At 34.7% G+C, this 24,874-nt stretch overlaps 1 protein-coding gene across 1 annotated transcript in view; it reads right to left on the reverse strand.

Moving 5' to 3' along the window:
- The window catches only part of AP4E1 (adaptor related protein complex 4 subunit epsilon 1), a 72,308-nt gene that overhangs the window by 12,213 nt on the left and 35,221 nt on the right, over nucleotides 1-24,874 (reverse strand). Inside the window, exons 12-17 of the mRNA XM_074234682.1 lie at nucleotides 24,093-24,205; nucleotides 23,871-23,989; nucleotides 18,582-18,884; nucleotides 17,660-17,774; nucleotides 7,831-7,966; nucleotides 6,494-6,752 (exon numbers count right to left, since the gene is read on the reverse strand). Of these exons, the coding sequence (XP_074090783.1) occupies nucleotides 6,494-6,752; nucleotides 7,831-7,966; nucleotides 17,660-17,774; nucleotides 18,582-18,884; nucleotides 23,871-23,989; nucleotides 24,093-24,205 (1,045 nt within the window). The remainder of the gene's footprint in view (nucleotides 1-6,493; nucleotides 6,753-7,830; nucleotides 7,967-17,659; nucleotides 17,775-18,581; nucleotides 18,885-23,870; nucleotides 23,990-24,092; nucleotides 24,206-24,874) is intronic.

Consider the following 24,874-nt stretch of genomic DNA (forward strand, 5'->3'; position numbering starts at 1 on the left):
GGCAAGGGGGAATGAGGGAACCTTTGCTTTCATCAGAGATGGCTAGGAGAGGAAACAGCAAATATACTCAATGGGGTATAGACATCTGGAGTAAGAAGGAGGGGGGAGCAGGGGGAAGGGGTGGGGATGTGAATAAAGGAGGAGAGGATGGACTGTGGGGGGACAGTGGCCAGATATAACACATTTTCTTTCTTTCTTCTTGCAAGGGGCTGGGATTGGAAGGCCTGCCCAGGACCATAGGGCCAGGTGGATTCTGGGCCTAAGGGGTGGTATGGGGGCTCAGGGCTTCTTGGCCCCAAGACCAGGGATCTGTCTGCTGCGCCACTCAGTGACCCTACAGCAGAGTCAGAGTGAAAGGAGAGAGAAAATAGAGTACATGGTAGTGGAGAAATAAGAAAGGAGGGAGTTGCGATCAGCAATGGCAATGGTGGAAAAATATGGAAATAACTTTTGTGATGGACTTATCATAAAGAATGAGATCCACCCATGAGAGTTGTTGGTGTTGGAACAAAGACTGAAGCACATTTTTTGTTATTATTATTGGGGGGAGGGTGCAGGGCAAGTGGGGCTGGATGGCCTGCCTGGGGCCATGTAGCAGGGTGATCTTTGGGTGTCTGGGGCCGGATTTGGACACAGGTGCTCCTGGCTCAAGGGCCAATCAATACTCTGTCTGCCACCCAGCCACCCCTACTATTATTACTATTTTATTTTGGGTCTTTTTTTTTCTTTCTTTTTTTTGGTTTTTGCAGGGCAGTGGGGATTGGGTGGCTTGCATGTCACATGGCTGGGTGATTGTTGGGTTTCTGAGGCTGGATATGGACTCGGGTACTCGTGGCTCCAGGGCTGGTGCTTTGTCCATTGCGCCACCTGGCCATACCTACAATTATTACTATTATTTTTTTTATTTTAATTTTTTTCTCTCCCCTTTACTTTTTTCGCCCAAGCAAGTCTATCTATATTCATGGAGGAGGAGAGGTATTTTGTTTACTTGTAAACAAGAATATTTTATTAATATAAAAAAACATTTGTACAAAATGAGAATAAAAAATAAATTAAAAAAAAGAAAATGAAGAAAAAAAATCTGTCATCAACAAATTAACAAATTAATTTAAAATTTTAATTTTTAAAAATTTGGTAATTTTCTAGTGGTTTTAGTTGCATATATTTCTAATTCATTGATTTGTTTGTTCTCTTTGAAATTTTATTATGTTGTCTCATTTCTGTCATTATCTTTGATTGAAACTGCTATAATTTATTCTTTGACCCTTTTATTCATTAGGATTAAGTTATTTAGTTTCTTTTTATTTAGTCTTTCTTCCAAAAGCCCTTTATTGGATGAAGTTTTTATTCCATTAGTGTTGATTTTTAAAAATTTAAACAAATTTTCTGCATTTGTGTGCTTTTATGTTCTAATATATATTCTATTCCTGTGATAGTACCATATATTATTAGGAAATATATATTCCTTTTTATTTCCATTCAATATTCTCTAAGTCTATCATATAACACTCTTTAAAAATTCTATTCAGTTGTTTTAGGTTTGTTTTTTTTCCCTTCAGAAATGCTTGGAAGTCCTCTATTTCATTAAAGCTCTATTTTTTTCATTATAAGATTATACTCCATTTTGTTATACAAGTTATTCTTGGTTGTAAACCAAAATCTTTGCCTTGTGAAATATTTTCCAAACTTGCTATTCCTTTAAAATGATGACTGCTACTGGACATTGAAGGGATGCCCAAAAATTAGCTGAACAAAGTGTGGTATATGAATGTGATAGAATACTATTGTTCTATAAGAAATCATGAGAGATGCCACTTCAGAATAGCCTGGAAGACTTACATAAACTGATGCTGAGTGAAGTGAGCAGAACCAGAAGAACAATGTACACACCAACAGCAACAATGTGTGATAATTAACCTTGATGGACTTGTTCATTTCAGCAATTCAATAATCAAAGGCAATTATAATGGACTTGTGATGGAAAATACCATTCATATCAGAGAAGGAACTATGGAGTTTAAAGGCAGAGCAATGCTTACAAATTTCAATTTTTAAAAGTTGTCATACTTTATGATTTTTCTAAGTTCCCCCCCCACTTTGGTTTGATTTTTCTTTTACAACATGATTAATATGGATGTATATTTAATACAGTTATATACATATAACCTATATTAGATTGCTTTCTGTCAAGGGGAGGGAAGAAGAAAAATGTGAAATTCAAAACCTTACAAAATAATGACAATTAAAAACTATCTTTCCATGTAGTTAGAAAAATAAATAAAAATTAAAAATTAAAAATAAAATGGTGACAGCTAAATGTTTTATGATCCTACTATGGCTTCTTATATCTGAATCCTTTATTGGCTGCTTTACTATTCTTTATCTGGAAGTAGTCTAGATATTGACTATAATATTCCTGGGATTATCATTTTAAGGGTTACTAAAAGAAAATTTAGTGTAAATTCTTTCAATTTCTATTTTGTCCTCTGGTTCTAAGAGATCCAGGCAGTTTTCTTGAAATATGATGTCATGGCTTTTGAGAGCACTCTAACGATACCTAAATTTTGTCTCCTCAATCTGTTTTCCAGGTCAGTTGTTTCTGCCAAGAGAACTCACATTTTCTTGTATTTTTTTTTCAGTGTTTTATTATTGTTGCTCAGTCCATTCAGTCATGTAAAGATCTTTGTAATCTCATTTGGGATCTTCTTAGCAAAGGTACCAGAGTAGGTATGTCATTTTCTTCTCCAGCTCATTTTGCAGATGAGGAATTGAGGCAAAAATGGGTTTAAGTGACTTACATCACACAGCTATTAAGTGTCTGAGGCCAGATCTGAACTCAGAGAAGATGAACCTTCCTGACTTCAAGTCTGTTATTCTATCCTCTACATCTATCTTCCCTTTTCAGTGTTTAGACTTCTTTTTTAAAGTATGTATTTATGTTTCATAGAATCATTGTTACTTTTCAGTTGCTCAGTTGTATCCAACTCTTCATGACCCTGTGTAGATCATTGCACACCAAAACTGTCCATGGGGATTTCTTGGGAAAAGATGTAGGGGTTTACCATTTCCTTCTCCAGTGGATTAAGATAAACAAAAGCTAAGTGATTTGTTCAGGGTCACACAGCCAGTAAATGTCTGAGGCTAGATCGGAACTCAGTTCTTTTTGACTCAAGGCCCAGAGTTCATCCACTGAGTTACCTGTCTCTCAAGAAGTTATTAGCTTGCTTCTATTTTAAATTTCAGAAAATTATTTAGTAAGTATTTGCGAAGGGACTCTATGTCCCTCCTATCAAACTCCAAGATCAGGACAAATTTTAATTTTCTTTTACTCCAGCCTAATATATAAATAATAACTTACAAATGTGTGGTAAATTCCTTGACTTTTCTAAGGATGATGGAGTAATAGAAAAAATGATGAATTAATAAGTTTAACTACAGTCTTTAGAAATATTCTTTGTGCTCATACTAAATTCATCATTGATTCTAAATGCACCAAGAAAATCATGGCAGGCTGCTGTGCAACAAACAAAATAGAGCTTAAAGGAATCAATAAACTACACTGAGATTCACACAGCAGTATCCTGGAGATTTGATCAGCATCACTTTTTCTTTTAGAGTTAGAATACCTTTGATATGACTGATAGCTGAGTGTTTGGACTAAGAACTAAGTAAGGTGCCTAGCCCAAAGTGGAAGCTTAACAAATGCTTGCTTGTTCTCTTCCCCTTCCCCATTACAGCCCACTTTATATCTAGACTGTTATGACTTGAAAAGCCTTGGGAAAACAGTCGCTCTCACCAAAAATAATTCATCACTGGTTTAACTTGGTCCTTGAAATTTCCACATTAGTCACTCTTGCTTTGTGTTGAAGCACTGAAAGTACTTGTTATGTTGCAGATGTTGTATGGGATAACATTAAGCCATTATCATCTATTAATACATTAGTTTGAAGTAGTGTGTAAAATTCCGACCAGAGAGCAAGGCCCTAAAGAAACGGGATTCAAGTTTGGCAACTTATTTTTTTAAGGAGAGAAAAATGGAGGAAAAAAGCTGGGACTATAGCTTACTGTTATTCAATTGTTATTCCATTGTGTCTGGCTCTTGGTGACCCCATTTGTTTTTTCTGGATTTTTTTGGCAAAGATATTGGGGTAGGGGGCGGCTAGGAGGCACAGTAGATAGAGCACCAGCCCTGGAGTCAGGAGTACCTGAGTTCAAATCTGACCTCAGATACTTAATAACTGCCTAGCTGTGTGGCCTTGGGCAAGTCACTTAACCCCATTGCCTTGCAAAAACCTAAAAGAACAAAAGAACAGAAAAAACAAAAAACAAACAAAGATACTGGTGTGGTTTGCCATTTTTTTCCCCTAGCTCATTTTATAGATGAGGAAACTGAGGCAAACAGGGTGAAGTAACTTATCCAGGGTTGCAGAATTAATAAGTATCTGAGGCCAGATTTAAACACAAGAAGATGAATCTTTCTGACTCCAGGCCTGCCTGTCTGGTCCCTAACAGGACACTAGAATGGGGCATTATGTATCTCAGGAAGGGGAATAATGAGGACAACAGTATCTCAGAGAGTAGCTCATAAAAATGCCAGGAAGGAAATGGTGGAAAAGCTCACTTTACAATTCTTGAAGCAGGCCCTTCACTTCATCATCCACCAAGTCATCCCATCCCTAACTGAAGATTATAAAGGAATTCTCTTAGGTGCACCATGAGTGGTTTCATGTCCTGATTCAATACATTTTAAAAAGTGGTGTAGATTTCACACCTCTCATTGGGGCCAATATGATCAGAAAGGACAATGATCAATGCTGGAAGGGATGTGGGAAATCTGGAACACTAATACTTTGCTGGTGAAGCTATGAACTCATCCAACCTTTCTGGAGAGCAATTTGGAATTACGCCCAAAGGGCAACAAAAATGTGCATCCCCTTTGATCCAGCAATACCACTACTGAAGAGCTCATGAAAAAAAGGATAAAAACATTACTTATACAAAAATATTCATAGCAGCCCTGTTTGTCGTGGGAAAGAATTGGAAATTAAGTGAATGTCCGTCCTTCAGTTAACAAACTGGTATATGTATGTCATGGAACACTATTGTTCTATTAGAAACCAAGAGGAATGGGAATTCAGGGAAACCTGGAAGGATCTGCATGAACTAATGCTGAGCAAGATGAGCAGAACTAGAAGAACACTGTACACCCTAACAGCAACATGGGGGGTGATAATCAACCTTAATGGACTTGCTCATTCCATCAGTGCAACAATCAGAAACAATTTTGGGTTATCTGTGATGGAGAATACTATCTATATCCAGAGAAAGAATTGTGGAGTTTAAACAAAAGATAAAGATTATTACCTTTAACTGAAAAAAAAAAAAAAACACGCTATCTTATTATATAATTTTGTTAACTTATACATTATTTTTCTTCCTTAAGAATATGATTTCTCTCTCGTCACATTCAACTTAGATCAATGCATATCATGGAAATAATGTAAAGACTAACAGACTGCCTTCTGGGGGGGGGAAGAAAGATTAGGGGGAAATTGTAAAATTCAAAATAAATAAAAAATTTTTTTTAACAACATTGTCCATTCACACATATATGGTGCTTTTAAAAATAACCCTGTGAGAAAGGAAGTGTAAATATTACCATCACTCCCATTTTACAGAATAGAAACTAAGGCCTAGAAAGATTTAAATGCCTTGCCAAGGTGCCTCATCACATCCAAAAAGTGAGACTTGAACTTCAAATCAAGGGCTCAAGACTCTGGATCCATTTCTTCTTCCACTACATGATGCTCTATCTCTAAATAATCTCACTGACTCTCTATATTTAATTATATACAATCTTGCTTTTTTGAGAGTTCTAGATACTTTTCTTTAGGATAGTAATTGCACAAATTCTTAATATCTTTAATATTATTATTATTATATCCTCAATATTATATGATTTGGTATCTTGATTTTACACTCAAAGTTCTATGTAGCTCCAAATGCAGACATGATTTATTTGATGGCATGGGTTCAGGGTATATCTCTGGTTGAATAACAAACAGTGCTAAACCCTCTCAAAAATCCCTATTTTGCTGTGGTTTTAAGCAAACTACAAGGAAGCTAAATAAGACAAGACTGCAGACCCTCAGTTCCTTAATAGAATGCAAAAATGTGACCTACCCTTAAGATGTACTGGCTACTACTTCTACTACTACAAGCATCCCCTGCCTTTCTCCTGGGCAATTGGGTCCCCAAACACCTCTCTTCAAAGTCTACTACAACAGCTAGCATCCTCTTCTTCTATCACATTCTCTACTAATTCAATTTTATATATTCCTCTCATGTTCCTCAGCATCAACTTCTTCCATTCATAACCCAGATAGCATGCCAGTGTTTGTGTCCATCCATGATTGTTCCACAACAGAGTATGCTGTTTCTGCCCAAAGCATGGATAATATAGAAACAAAGTAAAATAAAACAAACTACTTACCAAACTGACTGCACTTTCTGATCCTAGACCAACAAATAATGTTGAAGCCAGGCGCTGTTTTTCTGCCTCCTCCTCTGAATGATGAAGAGCCTGGGATTGATCCTTCTTGGTCATTGTCTGATCTACATTCTCTACTAATGTACTGTCCTGAGCAACAGGTTGAAGCTCAGAGTTATTTCCTGCTTTGTTTTCTTTTTTAGGAAGATAACCTTCTTTTCCCCATAGTTTTTTCACACCTTCTAACTTCAGGCTGTTTGTCCTAAGGAAAATGGTAATGAGTGAAGTCAATTCAAGACCAAAGAATTACTTTCCTTAAAGTAGATTAGCACTAACATCACAAGGCAAGTGACACGACATAGCCAGAAAAGGACATAATATTCTAGATAACCCACTGTGTGTGTGCCTTCATTTTAATGCATAAATGTATACCTGAAAGTTTCAAAAAATGAGATAATTCACTACTGACATTCCAGAGATACTTCATTAAACAAATGACTTCAATCACAATTTCTTTTGTCATATCATTAACGATCTTCAATACAATACTTGAGAAACAATGTTCAGCAGATAACAGACCTTAGAGTCAAAAATACATGGATTTGGTCCTGTCTTTGACACATACCTTGTGAATATGGGAAAGTCACTTAAACCCAGTTCCCAGAGAACTCTCTAAGGCTGTAAGTTACAGACAAGTTACTGATTGATCTTCAGTAATGAGATCCCTACCAATGAAAGCATAGGGTCAGACCAAAACCAAAGCCACCACATATTACTGAAGGAATCATTCTGAGAAACAAAAAAATCTTTTCTAAATGTGGAGCTTGTTTTTAGATTCAGTTTTAGTTCAGAGGGCTTAGAATAAATGAATAGGCCTAAAGATCATTTTCTAAAAATAAAGATAACTTTAAAATGAAAATTTTTTAGATAAGTTCTTAAGAAAAAGAAAGAGGTATACAGGAAGGAAGAACAGTAGTTTTTTTTTTTAAGGAAATCTAAGATAAACTTCTTTTCCCAGATCAAAACAGTGATGAAGCAATGTGAATATTGTTACTCTCTTCCTGCTGTCTATTCCCTGGCTAGCAAAAGTAACCAAGTTCTAACTCGATACACTCAATTTTGTAGATATTGCATGGCACCATAACAATATCCTCCTTGTCTTGAAGAGGTGGAATTATTTGAAGATAAGAGAAATTATGAGAATCCTAGAAATCATTCTAAACTCATTAAAATAAACCAAGGAAGTAAGCAAGCGGAAAATAAATAGAACACTGGAAGACAGACATTTAAAGATTTACATGTTCTCACTAGCATCTAAATTCAACAAGAAAGAAACTTACTCCCTCTGTCCTGTTTCAGCACTATTCCCAGATACATCAGAACTAAGAGAGATGCCAGCTGGAGATTGCCGTCCAGTGCAACCAGATGAAGACATAGTTGAAGCAAAGGACAGTCCATATGGTTCAAAATTGAGAACTGAAATTTTAAAAAGATAACAGATCAAATTTAAAACAAAGCAAAAAAAAAAAAGAGGGGGGCAAAGTTACCTTTAATTACTCAGAGAATTAAATTCTTGGCATAGGCTGATTCCTTTTATAGAAGGAAGCATTTCAGAACCAGACAGGTTGTAGCAATGATTTTTAACCTTTTTAGTCTTGGGTCCCCCTTTACCCTCAAAAAATTATTAAAGAGCATTTGATTATGCAAGTTATAGATATAAACATTTACCAAGCTAGAAGTTAAAATTATTATACTTAATCTTACTATTATTATGGAAAAACTTTTGATCTCACAAACATCTTGGGAATCCTAAGGGTTTCTGGACTACATTTGGAGAACCACTGGGTGACACATGGTACAAACAGCCATTTCCCACCTCACTTTTAGAATATCACTTGCATTCAGAAAGAATCACAGACAAGAACAATTGAAAGTTACAAGTTGAATTTATATATAAGCTTTTTTTTAAAAAAAAAAAGCAAATTCTACAAAGCATTCAGTTTCATGTAAAATCTTCTCCTTCCACAATGGAAATGGAAATATTCATATCATTTGGTGTCTAAGTTCAAAATAAAAGAAATTATATGAAAAAATGGCCAAAATATGTTTTTTCTCCATATAAATGGCCAAGTCTCAAGTACAACTTAATCATCTCCAAATTAATATAGTAGAGACCTTCCGTGCATCAATACTGAATTTTTTTTCCTTATAATGTTGTGTAAAGTTACTGTTTTTTCATGACAATAAAAATGAGCTATATTCTAAACTGAATTCCAGTTCCTCATCTTCTATTAGAAGATAATATGAAATTCATGAAAATCTGGTGAAGGATCTTCCATGAATTTCATATTATCTTCTATATCTTCCTACTCTATTGCTCCTTTTTAGGATAATAGCTTTGGAGCCAAATGGGGCCTTAAAGGTCACTGAATCCAAGTCCTTCATTTTATAAATGAGGAGACTGAAGTTCAGAGAGATTTTGTGACATGACCAGGGTCACATAGCTAGATGTCTGAAGCAGTATTCAAAGCAAAGTACTCCTGACTAAGTGTTACATCTTTTTTAAATCTATTGTGCTTGTACACAATCGCTTTTTTTCCCCCTCTCCCTCTCCCTCTCCAAATACAGTTTCCTCACATGATTAAAGGCTTTTTAATGCAAAATTTATCTGTTCCTTCCTGTTTTTCACATATAGTACAGTATAAAGTTAATTCCCACTATCACCATTACTATTCAATACAGTATTAGAAATGCTAGCAGTAGCAATAAGAGAAGAAAAAGCAATTGAAGGAATCAAATGAGGAAGTAAAACTTTCACTCTTTGCAGATGATATGGTGGCATACCTAGCAAACCCAAGAAAATCATCTAAAAAACTCCTTGAAACAATGAACAAGTTCAGCAAAGTAGCAAGACATAAAATAAACCCACATATACTCCTAGTCTTAAAGTGATTTCTTTCATTAACAAGATGAGCAGAAGAAAATCTATAATGAACCAAAACTTTCAAATACTTGTAGTAAACCTAAAATGCAGACAAGAATCCTTAGTGACATTAAAGTCACAAAGAAAATAGGTCCAAAAACATATTGGGTCTCTTGTCAAAATTGTGTTTACATAAAAATACTCAAGAAGATTTGAGGGGATGACCCTATTTCTGTGCAGGAAATCTCTGTTGATAAACATTTACAGGACTGGGGTTCTACATCTTCTACATATAAAACTACTTCAACCTGGAAGTCTCCCTTACTGACTCAGAACAAATGCAGACAGTCATTATCTCTGGTTCCTCTGGGTTCTGAGACTAACAAACGCAACTGTACTTATTTTATCATCCTTTTGGACTATTTAGTTCAAAACCAGATTCAAGACAAGGGTCCTTTTCATATCCAGAGTACAGCATATAAAGTGGTCTCTTAATGACTTGAATGAAAGCATATTTGGCAGGAAGACTACTTAATTCATGTGGTAGGAGGGTGTGGCTTTTAGAAAGAATTCTAGAAAAGTCTAAGAATATCTTTATTGAATATTACTACTGGAAAGATCTTGAAGTACAATGAGTCTATAATTTTCTCACATAAAGTCTACTAAGAAAAGGAATTTGAACTTAGATGATCCAAAGAAATTCTCAAATTATACTTTTGATTTTTATGGTGATTTTTACAAAAATAAGATATGGAGTTATTTGGGAAATTGGAAGAATGAAAGGTAACAAAGTAGTGATTTTCTTCACATTGATAAGACTAAAAGTAAAAACAGAAAATAAAAACTGCTAAAAGTAATTTTACAAGAAAATCAAAAAGAAACAATGTCAAATAAACAATAAGAAAATCAAAGTTGATATTTAAAGTTTAAGAAAAGGAGGGGAAAAAAGCATACCATACCAAAACAGTATATCTGAAAGCTGCATCAAAAACCAACACACATACCAAAAAAACTGTGGGTTAAGCTGAACAATAGAAACACTCAAAAGAATGCAGTCAAGAATTGGTTTGGTTTTGTGTTTTTTTTTAGGTTTTTGCAAGGCAAACGGGGTTAAGTGGCTTGCCCAAGGCCACAGGGCAAAGTAATTATTAAGCGTCTGAGGCCAGATTTGAACTCAGGTACTCCTGACTCCAGTGCTCTATCCACTGCACCACCTAGCTGCCCCCAAGAATTGTTAAGGGAATTAAATGCAACGAAAATATTTTAAACAACATAATTAAAAACCTTTTTAAAATGGAAAACAGCATGGAATGAAACCAAAAGCACAGGATTTTAGAGTTAGAGGGAAACCTCTCCCTACAACTTGATCATTTTCCAATGGAGAAAACTAAGGCCCAAAGAGCCACTGAATCTTTGGGTTGAAAGGGATCTCTTCCACCATATAATCTTAAAGGGCATATCTTTGACAATATTTTATTGTCACTCAACAAAGTGGTCACCTAGCCTGAAGACCCCGCAGTAATGAAAAATCTACTACTTTCTAAGGAAGTTCATTCTCTTGTGGAAAATTCCAATCATTATCAAAGTTTCCATATCGTGAGTCAAAATCTGCCTCTGCAAAATTCTACAGGTGGCTGGGTTAATTTTTCCCTCTGGGTACAAACAAAACAAGTCTCATCCTTTCACACATGACATCCCTTCAAATATATGAAGATACTAATTATGTGTCTTTTCTAAGACTATTCTTTCAAGATAAGAATTTCTAATTCTTCAACCAGATCATCAAATCACAAGATCCCCAGTGTCCTTACAACTCTGGTCACCCACTTCTGGTATCCTATAGTTTGCAAAGTCCTTTCTGAGATATGGTGTGTCCAATATACACATTATAGGTCAAAAAGAGAAGGAGGACTATATATCTGCCAAAATATTTAGAATGGTGCTTTTTGAGGAAGCAAAAAACAAGTATCCATTGATTAGTGGTTGCAGAACAAAAGGAGTTATATGAATGCAACAGAATATTACTTGCATAAAGATACGGTGAATATGAAAAATTCAGAGAAATATGGACTCCAGTGGCTTTCTACCATCTGTTGACCAGTAGAGGGTCATGGGGTCAAGACCAACAAGTACTCCTGGTCCTTAAACAGAGGAAGGGTGAGGGGGAAGGAAGGAAAGGAGAAGGAAAGGAAAAAGAGAAGAAGGCATAAGGATGAAGAAACAGCAAGAGAAGAGTAAGGGAACAAGGTAGAGGGAGAGAAAAGTAGAGGGGGTGGGGGAAAGGAAGAGATGCCCAGAACTGAAGATTATAGTCTGGAATGAGTGTGGTAGAGAACTGTGGGAATGCAACCTCCTTTGCTCTTCTCATCTTAATGTAGTATAAAATCACTTTAATTTTTCTGACCACCATGGTACACTGTTAGACACACTGACAGGGTTTATTGTCCATAGAAACCTCCAGATCTTGTTCCTTGGAATTGTGTAAATAATGAAGTTGATTTTTTTTAGAACCAAGTATAGGACTTTATAATTATCCCTATTAAAATCCAACTTATTAGATCTGGTCCAATCTTGCCAACTGACATCTTTTTAGATCTCAACTCTCTTATCCAGCACATTAGTTATTCCTCCCAGTTTTGTGACATCTGCAATTTTGATAAGCATGCATCTGTGCTTTCATCAAAATCACTGAGAAAGTGCTGAACAGTGTAGGATGCAGAATGTCTAGCTGTAACTACAGAGATACTCTAATTATCAACATCAAATAAAACATAAATCAGGGAGACATATTTGAAGGTTCACAGCCTTCATGGAGGTAACCTACAAATTTCAAGTTGAAAAGAGATTCCCTACATGAGGAGCAATATCCTCTATATATACTTCTTTTTGGAAATAATATCTTGCTAATTGCATCAAGCCTCAGGATATTCAGAAAAAAATTCATAAGTACTCAAGAGACTAGTCTATCATCAATACAGGTAAAATAAAATGCACTGAGAAGTTCTATTAACATAGATGAATGGATGGCTCAATGAGTCAGGCCATCATCAGCACATGTATTGTACTATGTACAATGAGAATTGTACTATGAGAATTAAAGATGTACTATGAGATGTACTATGAGAATTAAAGAAGAGAAAGAAGATGAACTAGGGTGCATTTGGCAAAATACATATCATTTTCAACAATTTCAAATAGCTCCCTGACACAAAAATCATCTTTTTAACATAATATTCTTTTGGTGATTCTATATGAACTTTGGAATATACAATCACCAAAGAATTAAAATTGTAAGGTACTAAAGAATCATATGGAGGCATAAGTAGACTACAATTATTGAAGAAAAATAACTTGTGCCTAAAAAAGTAAAGTAAAAGTTAATATTCAAGAAATGTAAAGTCACAGAAGAGGTGGGTTGTTCATATACCAAGAGCAAGTGATAATAGATGAGTTGCCAAAGGGATGTGCTAGTACTCATGGAAAGTAAAAAGATTTGTGGAGATGATAGCCTCCAAGACATTGAGTAAATCCTATATAAAATGTTTATGAGAAAACAAGGATGTAAAGCATAAACAGATCTATACCCTTGAAGACAGTATCTGATATCATTATAATCATGAATTCAATAAATTATTATGTGTCTAATATTTATTTATAAGACACAGTGCTAAGGTCAGGAGATATGATGATGAAAAACAATACAATCTATGATCTCAAAGGAGGGATAAATCATATATATATATATATATATATATATATATATATATACACACACACACACACACATACACATATAAATAAATAAGCACAATACAAAGTGAATCATGTAAGAACAATGGAAAGATCTAGACAAAGCTAAGATCACTTTCAGTTAGGGGGTCAGGAAAAGCTTCATAGAAGAAATAGCACCTAAATTTATCCATAAAGGAAGAAAAGGATTTCAACCTGAAGAAAAGCAGACTGAGTATAATCCAGTTATCTTGAGGGAAGGGGTAGAGAGAGAGACAGGGGGGTCTAGGAGAACACAGAACAAAAGCAAGTTAAACAGCTCATAGTCCAGTTAGCTAGAACACCAAATATAGGAAGGGGACAAAAGGAAAAAGAAGCTACAGAAGTAAGTTGGCACCAGATTGTGAAGGGTCTTAAATGAGATTAAGAAGTCTGAATTTAAAGCTATAGGGAATTAGAAACCATTAAAAGGTTTTCAGCCAAAAATTGTCATGATCACACATACTTCTAGCTGTTAGAGGCAGTTAGGTGGCCCAGATGATAAAGTACTGGTCTGGAGTCAAAAAGACTTGAGTCAAAATCCCACTTCAGATGTTTTCAGATGTGTGTCCCTGGTCAAGTCCTTTAATCTCTCTATCTTGCCTCTGATTCCTCAACTGTAAAATGAGGGTAATAAAAGCTCCTACTGCACAGGGTTGTTGTAAAGATAAATTGAGATAATATTTATAAAGTTCTTAGCATATAGTAACCAATATATATGCTTATTCCTCCTCCTTTTCTTTTCCTTCCCATCCCTTCAGATCTCTGCATTAGTAAGATTATTTTGACAGCTATATGAAGGAGGAAGAAAGACCACAGATAAGGAAATCAGTTATGAGTCTTAATATAATGGTGCCAAGTCAAGAGTTGAAAAGTGCCTAAACTAGAACAATGGTACAAGAAATACTGGAGAGATGAGAATCAAGCTTAAGTGAGGTTGTAATGGAGTGAGAAAGAGGAAAAAGGCAAAAACAATTCCATGGTTTCAATTCCAAGGTTTGCAGTTCCATCAACAAAAATAGGAAAGGTAGAAGGATTGGAAGTTTTGGAAAGAATTCATCAGTTCAGTGCTGGACATCTTGAGTCTGAGGTACCACCAGAAAGTAGGATTGCCCAGCAAGTAGTATGTTTTACACTAGAGCTGAGAAGAGAGACTGAACCTGGATATATAAATCTGGAAGTCATCTGTTCAGAACAGATAAAGCAATGAGAATAAATGAGATTTCCAAGAAATGTACAGAGAAAGAGTATAGAGAAGTATCCTAATGTATTCATCCTTAGGGGAATACTCACACTTAAAAAGACAGAGAAAGGAAAAGATTTAATAGAGAAGAATGAAACAATACAGTCAGGTGGATTTCAGCAGAATTTGAGGAAAGAACTGAAGAAGTCTAGGGGGAAGTATTCTTAAAGGGGAAAAGAGGAGGTGTCAATAATGTCAAACGATGCAGAAAAGTCAAGAATGATGAGTAATGAGAAAAGGTCACTGGACATGACAATTAAGATGTCATTAGTAATTTTGGAGAGAGCAATGTCAGCAGAGTGGCAGGAATAGAAACCAGATTACAGGGAGCTGAAGAGAAAATGGGCAGTGAGAAAGAGGTAGTCAGTTCAGACAACTTTTTCTAGAAGATCAGCAGCAAAGAGAAAGATTATAGGATAATAGACTGAGAGATAAGCAGAGTCAAGCAAAGGAGATTCAAGCATGTCTGTAGGAAGTAGATAAAACACTAGGACAAAAGGATAATTTGAAGATACCTACAGCTGAAAAGGACAAAAATTACAGGACAGTAGATTGAGATATAAGCAGGGTCAGGAGCAGTTAGCTGGTGCAGTGGATAGAGCACAGGTCCTGAAGACAGGAGGACCCACATTCAAATCCAGTCTAGTTGTGTAATCTTGGGCACATCACTTAACCCTGATTGCCTTGCAATCAGGACCATCTCCAGTCATCCTGATTCAATATCTGGCCACTGGACCCATATTTGTAAGGTTGAAAGAAGAAAGTAAGGTTGGTGACTTAGTACAGAACCGCTTCACTCAAATACAATTCACTTGCTTGTTATGGTATCACCTCTCTGATGTCATGGTCGTTTTCAAGAACGAAGGACCATCACCATCACCATTATCATCATCATCATCATCATCATCATCATCACCAAACAGGGTCAAGGGAAGGGTTTTTGTTTTTTGAGAGAATAGGAGAGATTCAAGTGTGTCTGTAACAAGAGCATAAGCTGGTAAAAGAGAAGATTTTAAAGCTATATGAAGAGCTGAAGGTGAGGGGTGAGAAGTATGATACAGCGTAAGATACCAAAGGAAAAGGGTAGGAATGAGATCAAGGGCTCAAGCAGCTGAGTTACCTTACTGGGTTAACAAAAAAGGTTAGTAACAGAAAGAAAGTTTTTTTTTAAAGTATCAAAATACTAATCTAAGTTCTAAGACGCAAAAATCTGCTAGCAGACTGTACCTAGAGGGGGCAGTGAATGCCTGAATTTGTCGCATAAAATCATAATAGAAAGTTACCGTACCATAAGGAAGGATGAACATGATGCAGAATTCAAAGATAATGATAAACCTATAATGAACTGATAAAGAATGAAGAAAGCAGAGACAAAAAGTCAATTTACCAGATAACAGCACTAAAAGGCTAAACAGAATTCAGGTCAAATACAAAGTCCAATGATGACTCCAGATGACTGATATCAAAATATACTTCTCTTCTGTTAAGAAACAGTAAATCCTAAGAGCAGAAATGATTTTGTTTCGCTCCTTTTTTTAAAGGGACAAAACTTGGTAGGAACTTTTTTGTGAAATGATTATTACATTAAAATAAAATGTATCAATTTAAAACAAAACAAAACTGGAGGGCTTAGCCTTGGCAAGAAGATGAGCCATTTCATACTGTGAGACTAGATAGGATGAGTAAAGTCAGAGAGATTATGAGGTGTATATAAAGGAGGCTAAGTTGAAGAGCTGAGGATGCTATTTAGCTTCAATTTTCTTGATAAATAACATTAAGAAAGATTCATCAGAAGCAGCTAGGTGGTACAATGGATAGAGCCTGGAAAGTGAGGTGTTGACTTAATATAGCCCCCTCCCTCAGGAGGACCTGAATTCAAATCCGGCCTCAGATACTTAGTACTTACTTAACTGTGTGACCCTGGGCAAGTCACTTAACCCTATTGCCCTGCAAAAAACAAACAAAAAATTTAAAAAAAAAAAGGAAAGGTTCATCAGCTGAGAAGGAAGCAGGGATGTTATTAGGATCTTGAGGAGCAAGGAGGTTAAGAACAGTTACTATGAAAGGAGTCAGATAAACAGGATTCAGAATATACATTCCAATTTTCAAAGTTTTACTGTCTAAGTTCTATCTAAGAATGATCAGACATAAGAAAGCAATGACTTGAACAGGATAATAGTTTTGAGTACAATGCTTCTTAAATGTTCCTGCTGGAAACTATGAAGACAGCAACAATTTATGCAGACCTCTTGCAATGAGCCTAGTTGTTTGTGATTCAAGGTTATGGTGGTTAATAGTTTCAATATATCATGGTTTGGTTAATGTTATTGTTTAACATACACACAACATTTAAGAGTCTGTGACCAAATTCCCTCTCAGTTTTTTTCTTTCCTCATATAGCAGTTCCTTTATTCTTTGATCAATTTAATTGCTTAGCCTTGGCAAGATGAGCCATTTCATACTGGATCTCTGGATCTTTTTCTAATTCCATTATTCCTTTTCTGAGGTACAGCAATCAAAACTATATTATATTCCAAATACAGAAACACCACCATCCTTAATAGGAGTAAAATTGTTTTGTTTCCAAAACTTGTTTGCATAGTTTTTGATTTTTAGGGCTAGAGTACCACAAGAAACAATTTTCATAAAGCAGGTATTTTCTACAATGGCTTACAAGTCCCTTTCCTGTATCAAAATGAGAAAAGGATAACTAGATTGTTTCTTGAGGGCAGGAACTATCTTTTGCCTCTTTTATATCCAGTGCCTAGCACAGTGCCAAACAGAGAGTAGGTGCTTCATAAATATTTACTGAATTGAATAGAATGGTAGTATGACTCCCAAATCTAGGGTATCTCTGTATCATTTCTTATGGAATTACAATATATGATGCCTGGCACAGGAGTCATTTATCAACTATTATATTTGTTAGGATATTGACTAATATAATCATAACACCATTTTTTTCCAAACTCCATGACACATACTGTATCAGTGAATTATCTATTTCATAAATGCAGTCCTGTGATTCACATATTTTTGAGACAGAATGTTTTACTTCTAGTTATATAATCCAGCATGTTTCGCTTCTGGATATATAATCAGGATATGCAATGTAAAAGAAACAAAATGGGATGAAAATATTAAATTTTTGCAGTTGTTTTATGATGTGATTAAAAACAATGACCAAATGAAAGGCATCACCCAAAAAGTCTGATTCTATACAAACTATAATCACCTTTTCCATGAGAAAGCTTTTCTTCTTGTCGTTGATGGTGAGGTTTATATGGCGCTGCTCCTTGATCTAGTCCTTCAGCCACAAAACCATCCAGGAAAGACAAAGAAGCATCTACCTATATTAAATAGAGAATAAAATTGGGAGTTTCTTTGAAAACATAAGCTTTCAGGGAATCATCCTTTAACTTAAATAATTTAATTTGATATGGAAACAAAAATAAGATCTTTTTTGTATGAATAAAATACTATTCAAATTATCCATATCAATAATACATTCAAATTCTACTCATTTTTTTAATTAGAGTGAAATTTAATTAGAGTCTAAATTCCAAAACAACTGCCCAAATTACTGACCTCTAAAGAAATTCAGTCAATGAAAATAATAATTAACACAACAATATGAAAATGAAAGTCTCAGCAAAACCACTGAACAAAACAGAATGGCTTAATGAAACATTTAAGGCATGGTAGCATCAATTTAATTATGCTATTTGAATTCAAAAAGATTTTACTTTTAATTATAGTTGTAATGAAAAGGTAGTTCAGAAGGAAAGAGAAAGGAAAAGAAAAAGAGAAAACAAAAGGAATGAGAGTAAAAAACAGTGAAAGAAGTTGGAAAAAAGAAACAGTTATAATGGAGAAATGTTTAAGTAGGCAGTTTACCTTACCTCAGATCCAAATTAATGTATGACTAAATAGTATCAAACATCTAAAAATGGATAATCCCCAATGTAGATAACAAGAAATAATTGTATAATCTTGAATACTTTATGATCTCCCTACAATAATTACTTTGACAATGAACTGAGTAGGGTTCTTGTTATGATATCCCAAACACTTTATTTTAAATATTAAAAACAATATAACTAAAAACCTTGTTATATTTTAAAATATAAACTTTTAATAAAGTATAGATGTCTTACCACTAAATCTTCACAACTTTTATCAACTGGAAGTAAGTTTTTCATAAGTTCCACATTTTCCTGCAAATGTTTTAATTCAAAAGCATGTTGTCTCATACAAGTGTCCAGGGAAACACTGAATTGTTGGATTAGTTTCTCAACTATTTTAGAGGAAAGTGCTTGGGGTGTCAATTTGGTCATTGCAGCCATAATCCAGGCTTTTGTTTCTGAAGTGGTAGATTTATTCAAAAGCAACCTGTAGAGTTTTGTTATTACGATCTCTGGTGTTTCTTTATCTAAAAGGTAGGAATATTCCCCTAATACCTGTGAGAATAAAAAGATAATTACATTCATACATACATCAAGTCATACCACAAATTATTTTATGAAAACTAAACAATACACCTTTCCTTACTAGTGACTTTATCTACATTAGGCACTCTCTAATAGTGAAGGCACTCTTAAGACTGGGGTCCACTGGCACATTTTAATGAGGAATGTACTAAGAAATGGAACTAAATACTGAAAATTTTCAGACATCATCATTTAGTTAGTTAAATGTGTTTTGTAGCACATCATTACAAGTTTGCAGTTTCCAGACTAATAAGTTCTGGCTACTGATTTTATCAGCATATTTGCAATTCATTATTATTATTATTATTCTAGAATCTATATGTATACCAGTAACCTTAGATTTAAGTGGGACAGATCAGTAATGCAGAATGCAACTCCTTTATGACTTAAGAGTTGCAGCCGAAAAGAAAATTACAGTCTTACAGATAATTTGATGACAAGTCTCTCTGAACTTGGCTAGCTTGGTTCTCTGAAGACTGAAGTATAGTCTGCAAGTTAGTCTCTGGTTACCCTTCACATTATTTTTGTAAGTGATTTACTCAGAGCAGCTAGGTGGTGCAGTGGATAGAGCACCAGCCCTGGAGTCAAGAGGACCTGAGTTCAAATCTGGTCTCAGATATTCAATATTTACTTAGCTGTGTGACCCTGATCTCTTTGCCTTACAAAAACAAAAATCAAGTGATTTTAGTCCATTTATGACTGATAGAGTTCCTCCAAGACCAGAAACAACCCGAGTTGCATATTTCTAATTTAATATCATCAAGCCTAGTAGAGGGAGAAGGGTGTGGTGAGACAGAAAAATGAAAGATGGAAGAAAAAATGGCTTTTTTGCTCCAAAGACTTCCTCCTGCCCACCCCACACCAGTCAGGAAAAAAATGGAAGATATTTATATAATTTTAAGTAACTAATAAAAAAGATTTAAAATTAGATGTTTATATATTGTGACTTGACATTTACTTCCTCAAAATTAATTGCAAGTTATGTAATAACTGTAGATAATGTAAAATAATTAATAAAAATACATAATAAAACAATGCATGAATCAAACTACCAAAGGCTTGCTTTATAAGAGTCAGAAAAATAATAAAATTTATCTGGTGAAACAAAAAGACAAGAATCTCAAGGGGAAAAAAATAGGAAAGAAGGGGGTCTGTTGATATCAGATCTTAAACTATATTACAAAGTAGTGGCTATCAATTTGATACTGGTAAGAAATGTTAAGTGGAACAGATTAAGCACATACTATGAAGAAGCAAATATTAGCACAGCAGACGTGTTTGGTTTTTTTTAAAAATAAACTCAGAGGTCCCAGCAGTTGAGGTAAGAATTCAATGTTTAACAAAAACCATTAGAAAAAACTAAAAAGGAGTCTGGCAGAAACTAAATATAGACCAATCTCTCACACAATATACCAAAATGAGCTCCAAATGAGTCCATGACTTAGACATAAAGGATGACATCAATAGCAACCTAAAAGGGCAGGAAGGAAATTTTCTGTCAAATCTATTGATAGAGGAAGAGTTCATGAATAAACAAGGGATAAAAGAGAATCACAGAAGATTAAATAGACAATTTTGATTACATAAAATTAAAGAGCTTTTGCATAAACGAAATAAATGTAGCTAAAATTAGAAGAGAAGAAAGTAAATGGGGAGGAAACTGCAGCAAGTTTCTCTGATAAGTTCTCACTTATAAGATATATATGGAATTGAGTAAAATTTTTAAGATTAAGTCTCATTCCCCAACAGATTAAATGATCAAAAGCTATGAACAGGTAGTTTTCAAATAACAAAATAAGCTATCAATAGTTACCTGAAAAAAAATGTTTCAAATAAAAAATAATTAAGAGAAATGCTCATTTAAACTACTGAGGAGGCACCAACTCCTCCCCAACACACAGACACACAGACACACAAGCACACCAAACTATTACAATAGCAAGATTAACAAAAAAACAAAAAAAGAAGGGTGGTTACTGTCATGCTATTAACATACTTTTTTTTTGGCAAGGCAAATGGGGTTAAGTGACTTGCCCAAGGTCACCCAGCTATATAATTATTAAGTGTCTGAGGCTGGATTTGAACTCAGGTCCTCCTGACTCCAGGGTTGGTGCTCTATTCACTGTACCACCTAGCTGCCCCATTAATGTATTCTTAATGGAGTTATGAACTTGTTCAGTCATTCTGAAAAGTGATTCAGAACTATGCCCTAAAAGTTATTCAACAGTACATACCCTTTGACCCAGCAACACCACTGCCAGGCCTATATCCTAAAGAGATTAGAGAAAGAGGAAAAAGACGCATGTGCACAAAACTATTTATAATAGCCCTTTCTATTGAAATCAAGTTATAGTACATGGAAGTGATGGAATTATTATGTGGTTTCAGAAAAAGCTGAAAAAGATTTACATGAGGGAGCAGCTAGGCGGCTTGGTGGATAGAGCACCAGCCATGGAATAAGAAGGACCTGAGTTTAAATCTGGCTTCAGACATTTAATAATTGCCTAGCTGTGTGACTGTGGCAAGTCACTTAACCCTATTGCCTTAAATAATTTTTTTTAAAGAAAGACTTAGTGAGGTAAGTAGAACCAAGAGAACAATACAAACAGTAACAAAAACATAAAGACAAACTTTGACTTAGAACTCTGACCAACACAATGATCAGATGACTCACAATGTAATGTTACCCATTTCCTGAAAGAGAAGTGACAGTCCCAAAAGTGTGGATTAAGACTTTTTTTTAACATGTCCAAGCAGGAAATGGTTGCAATAAGGGTTTTATCATTTTTTTTAAAGGAAGAGGGCAAAAAGGTAGGAAGGGGAAATAAGGCATATTTTTATTGATTGAAAAAAATTTTAATTTTAAAAATAAAGAAAAACTATATAATAATTTTTAAAGAAAAGCTAAATGCAATATTAAAATATTATACTACCTATACTTTTTTTGCAAGGTATTGGGTTAAGTGGCTTGCCCAAGGCCACACAGCTAGGTAATTATTAAGTGTCTGAGGTGGAATTCGAACTCAGGTACTCCTGATCCAGGGCTCTATCCACTGTGCCACCTAGCCGCCCCATAATACTTATACATTAAGGATTAGCTGCTTTCATGCTGTCTCAGACCCATAATTTCACAGTGCAGAGGTTCCCAGGAATCTTCCTTTACCAATACAAACCACCAGTTTCTCTACAGAGAAGTTAGAAAGTTGCCTGGGCTCTTCCATGCGAGAGCAGGTGACTTAACCTTCAAAACACCAAGGCCAGATTTTGAACCTCTATACCACACTACCTAACACAGTCATACTAAATCATAATTTAAACAAACAGATGAAAAGGTTAAGAACATTGTTTCAATCTGGACAAATCTTCAGTCTTTAAAAAAGTTCATTGAAGATACCACACATGAAATACCAGGAAAAAAAAAATCAACAAAACTCAAATTGGTAACTCAAATTGATGAGATCAGCTAGATCAGTATTCAGGGTATTTTATATTTTTTGCTCCCTAATTCCACTTTTTCTTTTTCTTCCTCAGCTCTGTTCTCAAAATAAGCACTTTCTGTGGAGATTACATCCATGAAAATAATTTTGCTTTACTATAAAGCTGATATTTCTTTTAAGTTCTGCTCCTCATTTTCCATCTGCTTGGCTTTATTAATGACCCTTTCAGAATGAGATCATTACCTGAAATTTCATCATGCAGATTGATTCCTCTACGCCACTCAAACACCTTCTCGGCTCCCTCCTCCCTTCCTTTTATGGAAGTGGTAGGAAGGCAGAACAATAAACTCATCCTAAAATCTTTCTTTAGATAAGGCTAAGAATTTTCAAGGTAACTCTTCACTTTTCCAGAGAGACTGCTTAGTTTTGACTCCACTTGGTTTCAATTCTGAACATCATTCCCATGCCCCTTCGTCTTCAGCTTCTTCTTGTGTACTGCCTTTCCCTAGTAAATTTTAAGTTCCTTGAGGGCAGGGACTATTTTTATATTCCAATGCTTAGCAAAGTGCCTGGTACTTATCAAACATTGATCAACTTCAAATCCAAAAGCTCTCTGTCTGCTTCTTATAAATAGGAAAAAAAATATGCTAAAATCCTAAAGATTTGGCAACTTATAGCTACCATTTGTAAGAAAAATAAAAACACCTACAAGTAAATTTCATGAACAGATTTGCAATTATCTGAGCAAGCAATACTTTAAAATTTAGTACACAAAACATTTATGAAAAAAATTACAGTGACCTGAGATCTGTAAGTAAAGCTAAAAAGATAATGCATTGAAAGTAGTTTTTAAATGATCATTTCCCTCTTCACCCCCAGAATTATCTCTAATGGCTTTAAAATCTCCAAAAATGTTAAGATAAGTATAATGATTAAGAATAATGATCTATAAATATGCATAGCCTGATACATCCATAAGACAGGTACCTATACACAGATGAATAATGCACAGAAGTTCACAGGAAATTCAAACAATTACTGATAACCACATATACAATTTCATAGACTAGGGGTGTCAAACTTAGCTGCCTGCAAAAACTCAAGTACTGATCTGTGATCAGATTAAAATATAATTGAGAAATGTTTTACAAAATAAATAAAAATGACATGATAATTTAGGTTTTCTAAATCAATATGTAGCCCACAGGATGTTTCTATTTAAGTTTGACAATACTGATACAACAACAATAAAGAAAAGGAACATACATATACATATACATACACACACACACATTCAGTATGAGACAATTCAGGAATTGGCAGAAGAGAGAAAGAAGTGAATAGAGAGATAAGTGGTGGGCAGTGAGGGAAAAGGAAGAAATAGAATGATACCTGAAAGTAGTAGGACACTGAAGTCAACAAAACAAGCATATAGAGCTACTACAACATAGCTATCATAATAACCCACGTTATAAATTTTTAAGATTAATCAAAGTATTCAATAATGTACTTTGCTCACCCAGCTCATAACCTGCAGAAATCGCTGTGGATAAAATGCATTTTCTATCTCTAATAAGCTGAGATAAGACTGGACTGCATAAAGTCTTAGCTGTTTGTCCTCATTTTCATCATCAAAACCTAGAGAAATAATACAGCATTTATATCACCACTGAACCAAATGTGGATGCTGTAATGAAATATATTTAATTTTTAATTTCCTTTTTTACAGAAAATTACCAACCTTCTGCCAGGAGTCTCAAAAAATTGTTAGGGATATCAGGATGCAACACATCTCCTCCCACTGAAAATACAGCATTCATGGTCTGGATAAACCATTCATTATCAGGAGCATATGTAGCCACAAGGTTAAGAAAATGTGAATTTCAAAACTCTACTTACTGAAATCATCTTATCTTCTGGAATCTTTTCAAAAAAAATTGATTCTATTAAACCCAGGGAACAATCTTAAACACAAATTATAAGTAATGTATCAATATGTAACACAGTGCCTTGCAAGTAAAATATGCATGAACTGCAATAAAACTAATTTATTATCTGAATTCAGATTTATTATCTGAAAATTTAAATATCAAATTTCATGTATACCATAAAGGTCATATATTACAATCTCTTTAACACAAATATATAATTGATTTAGGTACACATCTACTCAATCCTTCAGTCTTTTCACTCACCATTTTTCTTTTAGATTCAAAGTAAATTATACTTTGGAAATAACAATCTCCTGTACCCTAGTAACAGGAAAAAAAAAGTCCCATTATTAAAATTTCAGAAGGAAAATGTAAGGAGTTAAAAGGGGAATCATGTTCCAAATTGAACGTTAATATATAAATTCTAGCACAAAAATTAAGAGTAATTAAGGATTATCCTAACGGAGAGGATCCTTCCTGCTCTTGTGGTGGATAGGAATTTCATCCAGTGGATTTAAGAATACGAGAAATGAAAGACAGAATAAGATAAGCTTAAAATATTGAAAATCTTTACACTTAATATTACTCAATT

Source organism: Macrotis lagotis, chromosome 4 (assembly GCF_037893015.1).
Source record: "Macrotis lagotis isolate mMagLag1 chromosome 4, bilby.v1.9.chrom.fasta, whole genome shotgun sequence".
NCBI lineage: Eukaryota > Metazoa > Chordata > Mammalia > Peramelemorphia > Peramelidae > Macrotis > Macrotis lagotis.